General features: G+C 38.1%; 2 protein-coding genes across 3 annotated transcripts; one reads left to right on the top strand and one right to left on the bottom strand.

Moving 5' to 3' along the window:
* Positions 1-2,356: 2,356 nt before the first annotated feature.
* rnf180b (ring finger protein 180b) lies at positions 2,357-11,112 on the bottom strand. 2 transcript variants are annotated; one of them, XM_074617112.1, is made up of 8 exons: positions 10,978-11,112; positions 8,406-8,488; positions 7,917-8,012; positions 6,775-7,533; positions 5,449-5,571; positions 4,846-5,065; positions 4,287-4,412; positions 2,357-2,704 (listed from the first exon to the last, which is right to left on the bottom strand). In XM_074617112.1, the coding sequence occupies exons 2-8, from the start codon at positions 8,460-8,462 to the stop codon at positions 2,508-2,510; spliced, it is 1,578 nt and encodes a 525-aa protein (XP_074473213.1). In that variant the 5' UTR covers positions 8,463-8,488; positions 10,978-11,112; the 3' UTR covers positions 2,357-2,507. The 2 variants fall into 2 exon arrangements, with proteins under 2 accessions (XP_074473213.1, XP_074473212.1); XM_074617111.1 differs by lacking the exon at positions 10,978-11,112 and having other exon boundaries at positions 8,406-8,524.
* A 1,968-nt stretch (positions 11,113-13,080) lies between these two features.
* htr1ab (5-hydroxytryptamine (serotonin) receptor 1A b) lies at positions 13,081-16,945 on the top strand. Its single transcript, XM_074617103.1, has 2 exons — positions 13,081-13,930; positions 15,820-16,945. Exons 1-2 carry the CDS (start codon positions 13,530-13,532, stop codon positions 16,685-16,687), a joined length of 1,269 nt encoding a protein of 422 aa, XP_074473204.1. The 5' UTR covers positions 13,081-13,529; the 3' UTR covers positions 16,688-16,945.
* Positions 16,946-20,823: the final 3,878 nt, after the last annotated feature.

Genomic DNA, 20,823 nt, shown 5'->3' with positions numbered 1-20,823 from the left:
TCTTCTTCTGGTACTTTATTAACACTGAACGATGAAGGGTATTTAGTGCATTAGAGCATTTAAAGGGGAACACCACCTAAATTAATAATTCCAATATGTTATTTCTATGGCCTATAGGAAATTTCAATCAATATTAGTGAACATGAGCTACTCTCTCTCAAAGCCAGAAACCAGAGAAATAAGTCTAAAACTTGTGATGTCATCAAGTAGAAAGTCTGGAGCTGCCCCATAGACAATGAATGGGAGATTTTATGGACCCACAGAATGTGTTGTTTTTTTTTATACCCGAATAAAGTATTTATGTAGGCCAACCCGGAAGTTAAAATCGCACCGGTTCCCTAGACAAAAACCCAATGCGATTTTTTCTTTGGGTTTTCGGATTATTGCAGAAAATAAACTCTGTGGCAAACAAACATTTATGATACTTACGCGTTTTGTTTCGTAAGATAATCTTCACAAATGAACATAATTTGTATGATTTTTTTAAGCATAAAAAGAAGTAAAACGGATAGAAAAGAAAGAAAAGTATATCAAATCTCTTAAGCTTGTGTTAAGCACAGACCTTATTATAGGGCATCTAATTAAAATCCCATTAAAAACACAGTCTGTTTTCCATTTATCCCACTGGCTAAAACTAAGCCACTGTGAAAATTATTGTATTTTAGAATGAAAAAACAAAAACAGGCTTTATCAGTTTGTTAAATAAAGTTTTCTATTTGGATACATTTTTATACACGAACCATTTCCATTAATTCATTAATATGGCACGACCTGTTATTACTTTTAATACTGAGCTATCGAGCAAAAAATAAAATAAAAAGATTAAACCGGAAGAAGTTTGAAACAGGCAGACATAAGTATTTTCCCCCCACAATAATACAATTAAAACAGATGCAGTGGTTTTATTCTTGTGATCAATTTCAGTCTCCTCAAGATCAAAATGCTAAATCTGACCCCATATGTTCAAATAAGAAAAGCAGCGATACATAGCTCACATGACACACCTTTTTTCCTTTCTAATTTTTTTTTAGTATGTAAGTCTTTACACAATATGATTTCTTTTTTTTTTTTAATCAGACCTTTGTAAGCCTTTTTTCTCCAAGAGAGTGATCTAAGTAGTGTTCACGGAGAGCTTTATTTTATTTAAATGTCTTTCTGGCTCCCTATGAATACAGTGCATTCTGTGCCAGAGAGCTAAAACTTATAGGTTTCATATTACTTGTTATCAGAAGGCACAGACTAAGCAAAGGCACCATACTGAAATGGGTATTTCTTTTTTTTTTTTAATAACTGCTGCTGTCTTTACTTGTTAGATATTTGATTCCTGCGCACCCCTCTACTTTGTAAATAAAACAACGTACACGTAGAGGCAAAGCTTTCTCAGTAGTGCATCTCACTTCAAATCTACATAATTTCAATGAGCATCACTCAGCAAAACACAAATATTAAACTTCCTCTCCCTCGTTTTTCCAGTAAAGTGCCAGTTTGTCTCCCAACATCCCGCCTGTGCTACATTAAAGAAATAGTTCAATACTTTGGGAAGTGCACTCGTTTGCTTTCATTTAGAGAGCTAGATGAGATCCATCATTAATGATCTCATGGCTGTGCATTAAAGGAACAGTGTGTAACATTTCAGGGATCTATTAGCAGAAATGGAATATAATATTCATGTTTTCATTAGTGTATAATCACATGAAACTAAGAATCGTTGTGTTTTTGTTAGCTTAGAATGAGCCCCTCTTATCTACATAAGGTCCTCTTCATTGAGTCCTCCATGTTGCTCTGCCATGTTTCTACAGTAGCCCAGAACGGACAAACCAAACTCTAGCTCTAAAGAGAGCCTTACGCGTTTTTACATTACCAGAAGGCCACTGTAGTTCTCAGACACGCTTGTGAAACTGCGGTAATGTGAGCCACAGGAGTGCAAAACCGTGGTACCGCCAGCATAAAGAAATAAGCATATTTCCCCAAAACGTTCAACTATTCCTTGAAGAAAAGTGTTAGATTGCATTATGAATCATTCATAAATCATGTATTTTTTTTGTCTGATCACGACCACTATTACCAAACAGTACTACCACAAACCAAAGGTTTCACTACCAAACAGCACGCATTTGACGAGGTTTTCCTCATTCCAGAGTAACAGAATTAACAGAAGAAATGTCACTCTGCTTCAGGCAGTGGCATTTCTCTGTACTTATTTCTGTATCAGGACACCTCACAGTGTATTATTGCACTTACACCATGAGTACTTAACACTGGCTAAAAGAAGCTATGTTCAAATCATCATAACATAGTTAGTTTGCAGTCAGATAACACATATTGTAAACTTTTCAAACCATCCGTGCGTATTTCAAACCTGCAAATGTTCAGATTCCTGCTCCTCGCTTCTACGTATGGCACGACCACCTCTGCTATTTCTGAGATGCTTTACCGCTGAAATAACTGACTTTAAAAGAAAAGAAAGATAAACCTGCACTGCAAACTCTGGAGCGCTCCTCAGTGTCTCAAAAGAAGAAGTAGTACATGAGGAAACAGAGGAAGAGGAAAGCCAGGATCCAGTTGACTGAGTGGATGTAGACGATGACCAGGCCGATGTCGAAGAGCCAGCCGCGCATGTCGGTGAAGTCCAAAGCATCCAGCGTGAAACCTCCGTGGACAAAGTGCCAGCGTCTCCCTGCCGCCGCTGCCTGTCTCTGTTCTCCTGAGGTTAGACAGATACAATTACTGTCTGTATTCAAAGTGATTAAACACAATTTGTCCTTATGCTGGTTTGAATTTTTTGCATTGGTAAATTATTTAAAAACATCTGGATTTACTTTTAGTGAGCAATACGAAATTGTTCGCCTCAAAACGCTTGTTCAGAACTGACTCAATAACTAAATAAATGTCAGTAAATGTAGTAAAAATAAATGTAGCCATTAATTCATTGATAAAATGTGACATAAATTAATATTTCTGTTTTAATTTGCTTCTTTATTTATTTATCTTTGTATCAATTCCCTTTATTTATTCTGCAATTATTTCTTATTTATTTCTTATTTATTTTTAGATGTATTTATTTATGTATTATGCATTATTTATTTATGCACGATTTTCCCTTTGCATTCACCCCTTATTTATTTCCCCAAACGTATTTATTGCTATATTCTTTTCTTTATATACTTTTCTTTACACATTTCTTTTTACATTTCTTTACGCATTTCTGCCTCATTATTCAAATATATATATAATAAATGGTTTAATTTTCCACAATATGTTGCACATTACCGATTGAAGTTTTCATCACCATTTTGGCAATAATTCATTAAATGATTTCCTTTTAATATTGGCATCTCCATAGATTATGACGCTAAAATACTTAAGAAAAATTTCTTTTTATTGCGCCGTAATTCTTTTAAATTATTGTTCCTAGTTGTAGTGTAGGACATTTGCAGTGTTGTGTATATATATAACACCATATTCCATACCAGGCACAGTATATTCACTATGCAATAACATTTATCTTACTGGGTTTGTATTAATGCTGTTTGTTCTGCCCTCTGTTGAACTTCTACTGCTGTAAAGATTAAGTTTATTATTCCCACTAAATTGTGGGGAAAAGCAATAAAACGTCTGCTTTCTTAGAAAACGTGGTCATGGCACGACGTGAGGAAAGGGTGAAAAAGAGGTCAGGTCAGAAATCAATCACTTTTTGACCACACCCCTTTCGATTTGAACACATTTTTTCCTCCATGTTAACCTGTATGAGTGTTATGAGGCAGTAAATTGTGCACGGCCTGTCAGACACTAGTGGCGCCGTTTATTAACAAATGTTAATCACTTTGTCATATTGCTTATTACTAATACAAGATGGGTTTAGTGCCATGGCTCTGTCGGCACAGGTTGCTGATGTCGGCTACTTTTTATTTTACCAGAACTTGTCAAAATGACAAATGCCCGGTTCAGCTGGTTTTCACAAAAATGAAAGCAGTCTAAGCTCGTACACTGGACCGGTACAGGAAAATGTGTTGACATGTAGGAAAAAATGTGTTCAAATCAAAAGAGGTGATGTCAGAAAGTGATTAATTTCTGACAGAATGCCCCGTCAGTCAAACAGAGACACATCATTTTTCTGATTTTGTTACTAACATCTAGTGATAAACTGAACCATCTCTTGTCAGAACCAGCATCCTGGTTACTCAGGATAATCCAGAGACTTCCCTGCCAAAGGATTAGACTGGAACTACTTTCTAGACAAAAGAAGACAAATATGCTGATACAACTATTACTAAACACTTTCTCACCCCAGAAGGTACGGAAGCCTTTGCGACAGCTGGGCAGAGGCCATTTTGCACACGAAGCACTCTGGAAGTTCTGCTTGCGGGCGTTGTACACTTTCGGGAAGAAGGTCTGAACTGTTTGGTTGAGCTCTGAAGAGGAAAGAGAAGAGAGCAGTGCGTACGGTCACTATGTGTATCGGTATGTTGAAGGCCGTTATACCTTATTACTGTACTGTGGGTTATTTCTATCAAGGGCAGGGCTGCGACTAATGATTCATGTGATGAATATTGTGTAATCCATCCATTATCTATACCCACTTATCCTGTCCAGGTGTACACCTACAGGTCACCAGTCTACCCAGTCAGACAACTATTCACACTGATATTCACACGTACAGGCAATTTAGAGTCTCCAGCATGTTTTTGAACTGTGGGAGTAAACTTCTGGAGAAAACCTCACATCGGAGAAGCTGGAACCAGCAAATGTTTGGTATTTCTGATTGTATAATAACAAATTGTTGTTTCTAAAATCAGATCGGAAAAGGACAGTAGGTCAGATATTGCAGTATTTTGTTTCGCTCACCTTTGTGGATGGTGGTGTGTGAGATGAGGCTGCGGCAGAGTGGGCAGGGTGTGTTCGTCGGACGGTTCTTGGCGATTGTGCGGAGGCACGGCTCGCAGAAGACGTGTCCGCAGGGCTGGCAGCTGTACGGGCTGACGTAGACCTCGAGACACACGGCGCAGGTGAGGCCCTCTCTGTCCTCCTCCTCGCTGTCCAACAGTGAACCGCTCACACTCTCAGCCTGGAGAGAGAGAGACACGCACACACCCTTTCAACAACAACCCCGATGTGCTAGAATGCTATACAAATATTTTTTCCACAGATGAAATTGTAATATTTTGCTTCAATGTAGCCATCACCAACAGGGTGATGCAATCGACGCGAAGCGGATGGGTGACGCATCGCCCTGTTGGGGTTTATTTCACAATAATGACCCGCTAGCTGTACATTATCCCGCTTATTACACGGCTAATTCCGATTAAACTTGATTCAATATTTCAAATGATTGACAGCCCTTCTTTTTTTTACTTGATCAGTCAGTGAAAGAGCTGTGATTTCATTTTTGTTCAGTAGTATTCATTTTGAATTAGACCCACGATGTGAGTGTGATTTCTGCTCTCTCACCTGCTCCAGCTGGCTGTGCAGCCATCGCTCCCTCCTCCTCTGTTTCCTCCGAAGACTCTTTAGACGGTTCTTCTCTCTTTTGCTCAGTCTATTTGAGGCTGGGGAGGCCATGAAGGCTTGAGGCTGAGAAGGTGAGACGTACACACATATCAAGAGACAATGAGCCCTGACACTGATTCAACAGCTGGAACAACAGAATCCATGAGGGAGATTAATGCTTGTTAACTGGGTTATGAAGAAATGACCCCAAATTTCAACTGCTTCATCATTTTCTGAGCTCTAAAGCTTAATATTTTGTTAGATTAAATAGTTTTATACAGACTTTTTGTATAAATTATCCAGTAAGTGTAAGTGTAAAACCTCAGAGCAGACAAATCCTGGCACACCGCCTGTGATCTCTGGCACCCCCCTAAGGGGGACCCAGACCCCAGGTTGGGAACCACTATGTCAGACACCAGTGGCTCCATTAGTCTGTTTATGAACAAATGTTAATCAAATTGTTATATTGCTTATTACTAATGCAATACAAGGTGGATTTAGCAAAATAACACCGTCGGCACAGGTTGCTGTTGTCGGCTACTTTTTAATTTACCAGAACGTGTCATAATGACAAATGCAGAGACACATATTTTTCAGATTTTGTTTCCATCATCTAGTGGCAAACTGAACCATCTCTTTTCAGAAACAGCATCCTGGTAACTCAGGATAATCCAGTCCGCAGAGCCCTGAAATCCCCCCCCCTGCTGTTGCACAGCAAGAACTGCTGGTTATTTTTCTTTTGCTTTTTTATTTCTATAATGCTCAGAATCACTACAGGGCCACTTTGAGTCGTGATCTCTCTTGTGGCGATGTAATATATATTTTTTGGAACATCAGGATGTCCCGTAGGAATCCCAGATCCTGACAAATCCTGTCTCACATCAATTCAGTTAGAAAGCAAAAGTCGCTGTTTGACATAGCTCCTGCTCATATCCCTGAATGTTCATGTTTTATGTCATAAAAGTGTATACATTTTTTATGATGTTAGCAGAGGGGGCCTTTGTTTCAGGCAAGATGGCCCACCTCTGCCATAAAACACTGCAAGAAACCCTGAATGCGCTGGTTTCGGGGCTCCTTCAGTATATACTGCTCCTATATACCTTACAGGGGCTGCAATATCTCTTTGTATGTCACTATATATTACATGAAATCTAATTTAAAAGAAGGTTGAAAAAGAAAACAAATATACAGTAGAATAATGTGATAATATATGAAAATAATCATTAGCTTCAGTCCTAATTTAAGTCGCTTTTTTTTTTAAATTCACTCTAAATTGCAGCAACATACCACCACTTCATCATCCTGCTCGGCCACACTGTCGGAGATGGACCTCCCTCTGAGGAACAGGGCTGAAACAGGAACCTCCTCGTGGACAGCCGAGGTCTCTGGAGAAGACTCAACGTCCTCCACAGCATGCAGCAGCTGTCGATCCAGAGGTGACCGTGTCCTTCCAGAAACAAATGAACGGCAGGCGACGGCACTGAGTGAGGCTTCACCATCAATTTCAAACTGCTGACTTGTGGGATACGAGACAGGTGGCCGTGTAGACTCATGTGTCCCTGTCATTGTACTCTCAACAGCAGACTTGACTGTAGGGCCCGCAGGGCAAAAACACGACGATCTGATGGCGACGTCATCTTCCAAACTGCACCGTCTCCTGTGAGAGATGCAGTAGAGAGGACTGAATGAAAATGACTGGGTGTTTTCACTGTCAGTCAGTGAACTAGAGGCCTCAGCAGGGCCGATGTGGGACATGACAGCAGCACAGTTAAGCTGTAAACTGTCCAGCGCGGTCCTGTTTAGTTCAGGCCTCTGCTCTCTGTTCTGGGAGCCGTCTGTCAGCAGACCAGCCGGTTCCTTCTCAGGCCTCGTCCTCCTCGGCTGGACGATGAGAACGTAGTGTTTGTGGTCACGATCCACGCGGCTTTTGTTGAGGTGGACGGTGGCGTCCCGGCCACAGGGACATTCACTGCGGTTTATAAAGTTGAAGCCGCCCAAACGAGCTCCGCAGTTCTGGCAGTTCAGTTTCCCTACAGTCCACTGGGCCTATAGACAGAAAACAGATACATAAATCAACCATATCTTGAAATCAATTGTTTTTTAGAAAATGAAATGTCAAATCCATGACTTTTTTTTTTGTAAAATAAAATGTAGGGTAACGATTATTTTCCTTATCGATTTAACTGTTTGATTTATTGTTTCATCTAGAAAATGTCAGAAAATACAATATTATATTATGCAGTATTATCACATAATTCAAAAAGTATAAAACTGTGTATAACTTCATTTTCAAAAACTAAAAAACACATAAAGTTAACTTTAGTTTTAGTAATTTAATGCAATTATAAATAGGAAACTGTATGACACTGCATCCTAATCTACATGAGAAAAAATGAAATCACAGTTCATCACTGAGCTGAGACACTTACCTGGTGAACTGCTGTCAGTATCCACTCTGGCAGTGTGTCAACATTTACGTGCCAAATACTGCAAACAGCAGCTGAGCTCTCATCTGTGGCCTCAACCTGCTCCCACATAAAGGACACACAATCAGCGAGAACAGCTCCCATCAGACCCAGTTTCTCTCTCACTGATAGCCAGCCATCTTTTTTATGACTGAAACTCAAGCTGTTATCTTTGACTTTTCCCCAACCCCGATGTCCCCTAACAACTTTATAGACTATCCGCTCTGATTAGGGCGGCAACTGATGATGATTCCCGTCATCACTCTCAATTTTGGGGGGGATTTATTGATGAATCATTTAGTCTATAAAACGTGAGATAAAAGTGAAAATGCCCATCACAATTAAGATGGGCTATTCAATTTGAATGATATGAAAGAGTGAAAGACAGTAAATCCTTTCATTTACTTCAGGACAAATTGCTAAACACCTCAGATACACAAAATGTTCACCAACCGTTGACAAACATGCTGAGTCTATGATGCCTTTCCGACACCTCCTGCAGCGGAGCATGGTTCTCTCTCTCCACAGGCCAGCTGCTGCTGATGATGATGATGATTGTCAAGACACACAACTGAAAACACACCTGCACTAACATACACTCTGGCGAAAAAAAGTACTTCTTTGAAGTTTAGATCAGATTTAGTTTGACTTCAAAAAGCACAGAAAAACTCCTTTTTGTTTTAATTGGATTCTCAGTAAAACCAGACATCAGATACTGTTGACTTTATTTTGCATGTGCATCTGCATGAAGCATAAATTAGCCAAGACAAACTTGAAGCAGCAGTGAGTAGAATTGGAGCAAATATGATTAAAAAGAGTTATTTTTATAGATGGTCACTATATCCTGACAAAAATCAGAGGAGAAAAACAACCAATCAGAGCCGAGCTGGAGCCTTGCCGTCTCTCAGCAGCTGTCAATCACTCGCGAACTTCGATCAAACGGTCAAACTAGGCAGCGCTGATCAAATATGAATCATCATTCTGTTACTGTAATGCCTATTTCTCACATAAAATGTTTTCAGAAACATCTTGTAGTGTACTGTTTAGCTGTAAAATGATATCAGTGTTGAGATCAGTTGAGGAAATACTGAGTAACGCCCACCAGCCGGAGCAAACTTTCTAATTTTACTGCTAAACAGTGAACTACAAGATGTTTCTGAAAACATTTGAGGAGAGAAATAGGCATTACAGTAACAGAATAATGATTCATATTTGATCAGCGCTGCCTAGTTTGACCATTTGATCGGAGTTTGCGAGTGATTGACAGCTACCTCTGTTGAATGAACAGCCAATAGGAACGCTCTCTCTCTCTCTGAAATGACCTGTGATTGATCAAAGTCTTTCTCTCAGAACACTTGAATTACAATATGCTGAAAGCTTATTATGGAATTTTTTTCCCAATGATGCAAAAAAAACATTCTGCCTACTGCCACTTTAAGTAAAACATTTTTAAATATAGACCTGTGTTGCATGATATAAGAGAATGTACTGCACTGAGCCAGTTATTTACATACGAGGTAACCTGATGCTGCACCCTGTAGGACAACATTTATATTGATGTGGCTATTTTTAGTGTGAGAAAAAAATGCTGTTGGGTAAATGCAAATGAATGAGATACACTCAAGTGGACACCTGAACATTACAGCCATATGATTATTGAACATAAGCCTCCAGTAGAGGCTTTCAACAGATTTTTAGGACCTGGCCTGCTGGGGTTTGTCCCATTTAGACACAAGAGCATTAAACACTGATGATAAGGTGGTGATAAGGTCTGACTCACAATCAGTGTTGCAGTTCATCCCAGAGGTGTTGGGTGAGGTTGAGGTCAGGGCTCTATGCAGTTCCTTCACACTTAACTGGAATTATGCAAGGGGTCATATTGATGCTAACCAAAGTTTTCTATAAAATAATATTGTAAACTGTATGATTAAGATGTCCCTTCATTTGAATTAAGGGGCTCAAACTATGGAAACCTTTTCCTGGAAATGTATTAATTAATAAATTACCAGCTATTGAGAAATAGCAGAATATAATTATTAAATAATGTTTATAATAAAGTAATTTTCAATAAATTTATAGGTAAATATTGGTGGTAATTTTAGCAGTAATTCCAAAAAAAATTAAAAATTACTTGCTAATTATCACCTAATTACTATGAAATTTGTGGACCTTTAAAATGAAGTGTTATCATATATTTAATATAGGCTTTAAGAATTGCTTTTTTAAAAATAATATTTCTTAATATAAAGAAAACCATGTCTGCCATGGTTGAGTAAATGTACTTGCATTCAACCACTGCTTGTAAATAATAAGTCTTAAACACAGGTAATTAGTAGTTATAGTTGTTTTCTTACTGCAGAGTAGGGCTGGGAGATAATTCAATATGATAATTTATTGTCACATGTGATGAAATTATATATTGAGATATCATGATACACAATTATGTCGTCTTAATTGATAATAAATAACACATAATTTTCTCAGGAAATCTGAATTGATAAGAATTCCAGTGTAATTAATTATCAAACTATTGTCTTAATGTGATTACTTTGTATTTGTGTTGCTGTGCATGCATGTAAAACATAGTCAGTGTATAGCTGGAAATATATATATATAATTTTTGCATAAATTACCTGAAATGTTCACCTGTCACCATGGCAACATGTACCCTGTTATTTGTGCAGGTGTGCAGGTGCTAGTTTCATTCCCTATGTTGACCCACCAACATTAGGTTATAAAGTGAAAATAAACAAGTCATGGTGGATATTCAGGTTTTGCTTCTGCAGCAGGTTGAGTAAATGTCCATCTCTCACAGTTTTCTAACTACAACATTGAAACCACTGTCTAATTTTCTCATCTTCAGCATGCACTGTCTGCACATAGCTAACAGTCCCAGGTATAGCAGGATCAAAACAATGCTACTTAGCTCCATTAACAGCAACAACAGACTCTCTTTGGGCGTTTTCACTGACAAAACAACATTCTTAAGATAACGACACTATTATAGAGAATATATTCATTACACATACTCGCCTACCTGACAGCTGGGAAGACTTTTAGAGTCGTGGAAACGGAGGAAACCTGTCCTCAAAGACAAGAAAGTTTAGCAGCAGCAGCCTTTTCTCTTTAAGCAAAGCTGTGACGTCATGAAGACACAGGGGGAACTACGGAAAGTCTAATAGACCAAAATAAGCAAACGACGCTTTGCTCTAAAAGCTTAAAGGGAAATTAATCTTTTTTGCCACCACCCCCAGTACATTACGCTCTTATGGAGAATAAATATATATAAATATATAGTGAACTATATGTATATATATATATATATATATATATTTATAAAACATAAATAAATAAAACATTATATATATATATATATATATATTTATATTTATAAAACATAAATAAATAAAACATAATATATATATAAATATATATATTTATATATATATATATAAAAATATGTGTATATTTATTTATTATTTATTTATGTTTTATAAATATATATATATATATATATATATTTTATTTATTTATGTTTATATATATATATATCCTTTATTGACCTTTATTGATCCTTTACATGTATATATATATATATATATATATACATATATATATATTATTTTTTTTCATGATGTTTTTCTTAAAATAATAAAGGATTGTGTCACCATGTTTTAGTGTTATGAAAGCTGATGAACGCCAGGTGGCAGTGTCTCTCCTGGTGGTCCCAGAGCTCTGACCATGGTGCTGAAAACAAAACAGAGGAGAATAATGCCACACTACTTTCATAACATAACATAAAGTTAACTGTGATTAAGGTCATACAATTTTGAGAATAAATAATATATGATATATTAAGATAAACTTAAAGCATTTTCTTTTCTTTTCTTTTAATTGTGGTATGTTTTTAACTTCAAAAACAGTGGTTCTGCTGATATGAAAAAAGTCAATTCCACAATAGTTCCATACTCAAAAAAAATTATTATTATTATTATTATTAGTAGTAGTAGTAGTAGTATTGAAGTTGCTTTTGTTATTGTTATCATTAAAGCAAATAAAGAGTTGTTTACAGTGCTTTTTTATTTTACAGTTGATGCAGATCAGTTCACTAACATCCATAAAAAGAGACTAAAAAAGTGTCATTTGACACAAAAAACAGTTTCGAAAGCTTTTTTTCTCACCAAAAAGGCAAAATCCACTTGCTTCAAGAAAATTTTATTTAAAAAAACAAAAATCAGCAAATTTATTTGACTTGCAGCCTGAAAAAAAAAAATTAAAATAAAAAAAATAAACGAAATATCTAAGTTTGTATATGTCTATTTATTTGACTTGCAGCCTGAAGAAAAAAATAGAAAAAGAAAAAAGAAATGAAATATTTAAGTTTGCATATGTCTATTTATTAACACCCACATCTCCACTGTCTCCTCTATACCGACTAAACCGCCACAAAAAACAGCCACTCTCTTGGGATTACTGCCAAATTACCCAAATATTTACCTCAAAATGTATTGAAAATTACTGTATTATAAACATGATTTAATAATTATATGATAAAATAGTATATAACCTTAGGCACTGCTCTTCATCGGAGGTGGAAAACCAAAACTAATAGAAGACACTTCTGATCAGCACAAATCTCACCATTGTGTGACTTATTGTCTACACAAATGTAACCTGGTATAGCTAATGTAATGATTCAGGGAGTTTTTAAAGAAATTTCAAAGAAGTTATTTGCTAATTATTACCTATTTACCAGGAGACATACATGGAAATAAAACAGATCAATTAACTTGGTATTCTTTTCTTGGAAATGTATTAAAGGTCCCATATTATAAAAAAGTGAGATTTTCACGTTTTGTTATATTAAAGCAGGCTTAATTCCTTTATAAATACTGTGAAAGTATCAAAACACTCAATCCACAGGGAAATACACACAGCCCGTATTCAGAAACTCTGCATTTGAAACAAGCCGTCAGGATATCTGCCCATTAGTGATGTCACGAACATACAATATTTAGACCCTTTACAAAGATTTAAACGTAAACATTGTAAATCTGTCCCAGTTTATTTCCTGTTGCAGTGTAGGTGAATGTCATCAGCTGACAGGAAGTACACATGGACCCAAGCTGTTGCCTAGCAACGCAATTCTGTTGCAATTCTATTGCAATTCCGTCAAAATGCCCTAAAACGGAGTGTTTCAGACAGAGGGTAAATACAGGCATATTCAGGCTGACAGCATGAGGAAAATAAAGGGTTTTTTTAACATTAAAGCATGTAAACATGTTCTAGTAGAAACACAAAATACAAGTATGAACCTGAAAATGAGCATAATATGGGACCTTTAAATGCATTTTTTATTATGTATTACTGTCGACTAAAACCTCCACAAAAAACAGCCACTCTGTTCCATCCTCACAGACACAAATGACGCATTTTCCATCACTGGTATAAATACGCAGCATCATTCTCTGTCAGCAGCCGAGACTCGCAGTCCATGATGCGCTCTCCAAGGTGCAACGGTGTGATGCGCACCAGGCTCTCCATCTCCATCAAGTAACACCTCGAGTTTACACAACAATGGAGGGTGCAAACAACACCACAATTTGGTCTCAGTTCGACAACAACTCTTCCAACAGAACCTCCGCACCTGAAGATGAGGAGGAGGTGGTGAAGCTGAGTTACCAACTGGTCGCATCCTTCATCCTTGGTGCGCTCATCCTGTGCGCAATCTTTGGGAACGCGTGCGTAATAGCAGCCATCGCCTTGGAGCGCACTCTGCAGAATGTGGCCAACTACCTGATCGGCTCTCTGGCGGTCACCGACCTGATGGTGTCGGTGCTGGTGCTGCCCATGGCGGCGCTTTACCAGGTGTTGAACCGCTGGACTCTCGGAGAGATCATGTGCGACATCTTCATCTCTCTGGATGTGTTGTGCTGCACCTCGTCCATCCTGCACCTGTGCGCCATCGCCTTGGACAGGTAAGGCAAGGCAAGGCAAAAGGCAAGGCAGCTTTGTTTGTAGAGCACATTTCAGCAACAGGGCAATTCAAAGTGCTTTACATAAACATTCAAGAACATTGCGACAAAGTGCAAAAAGAACATTAAGACGTAGTTAAAACAGTTATAAAAACATTAAAGATTAGAAAATAAAAACAAGCTAAAAATAAAAGCTAGGATAGTATTATTGTTTGTGAAAATAAAACTCAATAAACATATTAGTGAAAAAAAAAAAATACCAACCATTGTGGGGTGGCATAAACAGATATTTCAGCTAATACCAATGGAATATCTAACATACAGATTTAAACGTCAAATGGGTGATTTCTTTAAGACTTGGACATCCTTTTTTAAATATGCTGGTGAAAAACCTACAAATATTGTACTAAAGGGTCTGATAGATTGCAATATTGAAAATTCGTTAAGTGCCATTTTTATACATATACATACATAGATGCTTTGATATTTTCAACTACATATGTGATTGTGTACAATCATCTCTTTGAGTATATTATGTGCTATGTACGTATGCTGTGTGTTAGGGATCTAAATCTGGTGTTTAGTTATTGTGGCCACTGTGTGTTGGTGTATTGTTGGTTTTGTCTGTGTTTGTGTTTAAAATCATAATAAAAATATTGTTGAAAAAAAAAAAAAGCTAGGATAGAAGCTAAAATTGAATATAACACACAAGAGTAAAAGCTCTAGTGCAGTATATAAGATCATTATCTGGTTTAATAAAAGGCAGCAGCAGAAAAAAGGAACATTTTAAGCTTTGATTTAAAAGAGTTGGAGCCGGTCCTGCAGGTTTCTGGGAGCTTGTTCCAAATATTTGGTGCATAAAAACTGAACGTTGCTCTTTCTGCATGTTTAGTTCTGACTCTGGGGACACTAAGCAGACCTGATCCAGATGACCTGAGAGGTCTGGATGGTTCAGAACATAGCAGAAGATCAGAAATGTATTTTGGCCCTAAACCATTTAGTGCTTTGTAAACCAGCAGCAGTACCTTGAAATCAATTCTCTGAGAGACAGGGAGCCAGTGTAGAGACCTCAGAACTGGACTGATATGATCCACTCTCTTGGTCTTAGTGAGGACTCTAGCAGCAGCAGCGTTCTGAATCAGCTGCAGCTGTCTGATCCATTTTTATAGGAAGACCAGTAAAGACGCCGTTACAGTAGTCAAGTCGGCTGAAGATAAATGCATGGACTAGTTTTTCCAAATCCTGCTGAGACATCAGTCCTCTAATTCTTGCTATATTCTTCAGGTGATAGAAGGCTGTCTTTGTAATTGTCTTAATATGGGAGTTAAAGCTGCAGGTCAGAGTCCATGACTACACCAAGATCTCTGGCTTGGTCCGAGCTTTTTAACATTACAGATTGTAGATGAGCACTTAACCCTTTAATCTTTCCTTTTTGGCTCCAAAAACTACGACCTCAGTTTTGTCTTTTGTTCAGCTGAAGAAAATTATAGACATATTCATTAAAAAAAAGAGGTTATTTGAATGTCATTGTCACATATAACAGACAAATGAACATATAAGTCTGTATATGTTGCACAAGTTTTATTATATTGACACTTTAAAAAATAAATAAAAATAGTTGCCACCTTTTGTCACATTTTTTTTTTTTTCCCCCAATATGCTGTGGTTAAATTGTGTGTTTAAATGTTTTAAAGGTCCCATATCGTGCTCATTTTCAGGTTGTATTTTGTGTTTCTACTAGAACATGTTTACATGCTGTGATGTTTACACCAAGATTTCAGGCTTGTGTCCGAGCTTTTTTAACATTACAGATTGTAGGTGATGCACTTAACCTTTAATCTTTCCCTTTTTGGCTCCAAAAACTACGATCTCAGTTTTGTCTTTTTTGTCAGGTACTGGGCGATAACGGAGCCCATAGAGTACATGAAGAAGAGGACGCCGAGGAGAGCCGCAGTCCTCATCAGTGTCACCTGGCTGGTCGGATTCTCCATCTCAGTGCCGCCGATGTTGATCATGCGCTCTCAGCCCAGCAGCATGGCAGAGGACAGGGCCAACCCAAAGCAGTGTGCGATCAGACAAGACCCCTGGTACACTGTATACTCAACTTTCGGGGCTTTTTACATCCCGCTGACTCTAATGCTGGTTCTATACGGGCGGATATTCAAAGCTGCCAGGTTTCGGATCAGGAGGACAGTGCGTAAAACGGAGAAGAAGAAAGTGTCCGACTCTTGCTTGGCGCTGTCCCCGGCCTTGTTCCACAAAAAGACTCCCGGAGACGTGCAGGGCAAGAGCTGGAAGAGGAGCGTGGAGCCAAGGCCCATGCTGCCGAGCGTCAATGGCGCGGTGAAACACGCGGAGGATGGAGAGTCCCTGGAGATCATCGAAGTTCACAGCAACAACTCCTCCAAGGGCAACCTGCCGCTGCCCAACACCCCGAGCTCCGTGCCGCTGTTCGAGAACCGGCACGAGAAGGCGACCGAGGCGAAGAGGAAGATCGCGATGGCGCGGGAGCGCAAAACGGTGAAGACTCTGGGCATCATCATGGGCACCTTCATCCTCTGCTGGCTGCCCTTCTTCATCGTGGCCCTGGTCATGCCCTTTTGCAAGGAGTCGTGCTACATGCCCCGCTGGCTGGGTGATGTCATCAACTGGCTGGGCTACTCCAACTCTTTACTCAACCCCATCATCTACGCGTACTTCAACAAAGACTTCCAGAGCGCTTTCAAGAAAATAATCAAGTGTCATTTCTGCAGACGGTGATGTAATTGTGGTTCCAGGTGGAAAAAGATGCCTATATAAAACAGCCAATAAAAGTGGCACAAAGAGATTGTTCTAAAAAACAACCAACAACAAAAGAGGGCTCATAATGATTACTGTCGATCATCACCATCGTTATCAGTACTGAAATACTCCCAGAGATGTCTGTATAGCCTATGCATAGATAAAGCTGTGATCGGTATAGATTGAAGCTCCGTGTTCCTCATCCTGTTCTGTAATGTCCAATAAAGAAATACTTTTTCACAATTTTTTCAGAAGTCGTGATTTTTAAAATGTATGTGCAGATTTACGCAGAAAATCTGCAAATAAGTTGTAAAATAAGGGGGAAAGATGAGGCTAAAATGTCCTTCCTTTGTTTTATATAAATGGAAATTGAGTATATTTGTATTTGGGGCTGATGGTCAGACACTTGATGACGTCACGAAAGTGTGATGAGCATTTGTCATTACTTCCTGACATTTTATTAGTCCATTAATTGAAATAATAAAAAGATTTATAGATAATGGAAACACCATTAGTTGCAGCCCAACTCTAAATGCCATTATATTTCACTGTTCAATTTAATACTGTTTATGTGGCACTTAGAAAACTATAAATTAAGGATCCAAATGAGCAGCACTCAGCATTTAGCTGAAGCTCTTATCGAGGACACCATTCCATACAGACTCTCATTAAAAGACTGCAATGGGCCGTTTAACATCTGCACTGCAATATGAAAAAACACACCCACATTAATGTTCTATTCAATGTGTATGATTCTTCAGGGGTTTTCTTCCCTTCAGTGCAGATAATTGTCACCTAGCACCTGCAAACTACTTATGGATGTGCACGGAAATGATGGCAGTAATCATCTGGCCTCTGCCACTGCAGTGCCCTCGAGCAAGGCACGCAATATGACACTTTTTTCAGTGGGAGTGGAGGTTGTGATTGTGTAGCTTCTAGGTGTGGATTTGATTTTAGATTTTTAGATTTTTTTCCCCCTGTGTGGCTAGATAAGCATGCAGGTAAGTATTATTTAAACCCACATAACTTTATTGCCCAAAGATACCAAATATGTCAGGCTGAATTTTGGGGGAAAAGTGGTCTAAAACTTATGCTCAGTACATCTATATTAGAACATTTAAATTGGATGGAATAAATAAATAAATAAAAGGTAAATACAATTTCTCTCTATGTAAACATCATAAAGCTTCAACGAAGAGCTGGAAAAAGAAATTTAAATAAAATATTTATGTAATCCTGTCAGACAGCGTGGAAAAAAGATGATTTTAATAACCTCAGAATTGCTTAAAGGGAAATAAAAGGAGAACATCCGGACGTTAAAGGGTTAATATTGTGATATTTGTGAATTTAAATTAATCACAGTGGGATTTTGAGTCTTAAATTATTCACAGAATTTGATCCGCGCGCAACAGGAAATGTGTCATCCTCCTCAAAGTGTCTTCAAACAGCATCATGAGCCCCCAAAGTGATTCCCCTGAGCTCCACCTGCACTCTGATCCTCTCATAACATGCGTGTGCATGTGGAACTGATGTATCTTCGTCAAACAAAGACAATCCTTATTACAGTTTGAAAAAAAGGTATTTCGTCAGTCCATGGGGGGTTGTTTCAGAGGTGGTGGGTGGGCAATCACACATCCGTCGCCATATGTGCAGTCATATAAAGGTTGCAGTTGAAGTGGTTGGGGTGCTCTCTCGTGGCAAACTCTCTGCCCTTTCCCTCCGTCACTCATGGCCTCATATATAAGTCCATCTTAAAAAGGCTGTGAAGGGGGCACACAGATGGATGCTGGAGAGGTGGTCGCCATAGCGACATATGGCGGATGCAAACTCCGGGTGCCGAAGGGGCAATTACCTGATCAAAGGCCTGTTGCGACACAGGAGCACAGAGGTGTGTGTGAGGGGCCCACAGCTGGCAGCCACCGCAGACAATAAGCAGGTGTGGTTTCCATTCTTTGGCTTACAGTGTTACACAGTTACTGTTACTGTACAGCAGCTCTGTGTCCTGTAATCCTCTCAGCAAGACTGACAAACTTTTTTACATTTAAAGGTGCTTTAACCCCTTAACAGTTTTCCCCTTTTATTTCTCATTAAGTAACCCCATAAGGTTATTTTAATGATCTTTTTCCCATTCTCTCCGATGGGATCACATACACATATATTGTGTTTCAGTTTGCTCCAGCTCTTCATTGAAGATTTATGATGTTTACATTAAATTAAATATTAAACCAAAAGACTCCACATTTTATTTTATGGCTGCCTCATTCCACTAAGTGGAAATATTCAGCCTAGTCGCACAGCAGTTCGTGAAATTTACGAAATTGAATGTATTGATTTGTGTACATAAACACAAATTACGATTTTTTTCCGTGTTGGTCAGCAAGAAATCAATTTGTAAATAATACACATAATTGTGAACCGGGAAGTACAAAAAGCGGTGAATGCCGCATACGGAGGGGGTCGGGGTAAAAAAAAAAAAAACAGGACTTTTGCCCAGGAGACCGCTGTTTGAGTCCCGTGTGAAACCTCAAGTCAAAGTTCATTTATTTGTCATGTGACTTCTGAACTTAAGTTACAGCACTTCCGTAGTTATTTCAACCCAAACTGTGATCTTTTCCTAAACCTAACTAAGGAGTTTGTTGCCTAAACCTAACCAAGTCGATCTTTTCCTAAACCTAACTCAGTAGTTTTGTTGCCTCAACCTAACCAAGTCGATCTTTTCCTAAACCTATCTAAGTAGTTTGTTGCCTAAACCTAACCAAGTTGATCTTTTCCTAAACCTAACTAAGTAGTTTTATTTTGAGAAGACGGAAGAACGGAAATTGACACTTGTGTGTTGCTGGACATTCGTAGGAAAACGTACAACAAATATGTTGTTGAAAGTCGTGCGGAGCATCATGAAAAAAAAGGGAAATTGGTGTCAATGTACACGAATACAACAGATTAAATTTCGTGAATATTTCACGAACTACAGTGAGACGGTGTTGTGCATATTGTGGTTATTGTCAATCCAAACAATACTTTTTTTTCTGCAGTATGGCTCTATATATTTTTGTGTGATGTCACATTGAGACAATAAATAAATAAATAAACAAAATGAAAACACCCAAATCTATGGATGCATTTCCTCCACAACCCAATTGTTATGCTGTCTCTTCAAGTCCGATTTGTCTTTTTGACAAGGGACATTTCAAACAATGATTTCTCAAAACAACAGCTGGAGGAAAAACACGATCTGCTGACTAAAACATTAAACTGAGCTGAAGCATTAAACTCAATTCTACGAAGTCACTTGGCTATGTGCAGGACAATACTAAAACCTCTAGAGCACCGTAACACTGTTTGAATGTATCACTGCAGATGCTTGTGTATCCTCCAGGTTTCCTCAGAGACCGGCCGCCGAGTGCACTTGGCTGTAAATCAGCCTGCATACTGGAGGAGGTGAGGAGTGTGGATTAAATTTCATCCATACGCTCTTGAACTGTTCAGTCATGTTTCCCTTACAGAGGCGCCGTTGGCGTTCTGCTGTCAGAGGAATTACGTTACGGGCTTCCACGGCCTACCAGGGATAAACCCTCCTCGTCTTTTTCGGATTTCTTTTTGGAACTGTTGTTGTTAACAAGCTTAGAGGAACGCAGCAGATCAGGAGCTGCAGATGATTCTCCTTTAAAAGGAAACAACCTTACATTTTAAATAGTACCTATATAGGCCTATATATTTTACGGACATTATTGGGGAGAGACCAAATACAATTCAATATATATTGAGAATAATGTTTCTAATAATAAAGTCTTCTGGAGTCTTCTAAACAACAGCATATAAACTCAACCAAACTACATGTCAGAACTTTCTAATACAATTATGGAGGACGGAACCTGCCCAAAATTTAATAAATAAATAAATGACTCAATAAATAAATGTCATTAAATGTAGCAAAAATAATATTAAAAATAAATGTAGCCTATAATTAATTGATCAAATGTAACATAAATTTATATTTCTGTTTTATTTTGCTTCTTTATTTATTTATCTTGGGATAAATTCCCCTGTTTATTTACTCTTCTGTTTAATTGTCCCTATCATTTATTTATGTATTCATATTTAAATATATTTATTTA

Source organism: Sebastes fasciatus, chromosome 19, assembly GCF_043250625.1.
Source record: "Sebastes fasciatus isolate fSebFas1 chromosome 19, fSebFas1.pri, whole genome shotgun sequence".
NCBI classification, from domain to species: domain Eukaryota; kingdom Metazoa; phylum Chordata; class Actinopteri; order Perciformes; family Sebastidae; genus Sebastes; species Sebastes fasciatus.
Note: the sequence above shows the minus strand (reverse complement) of the source record. Positions and strands in the feature narration are given on the sequence as shown.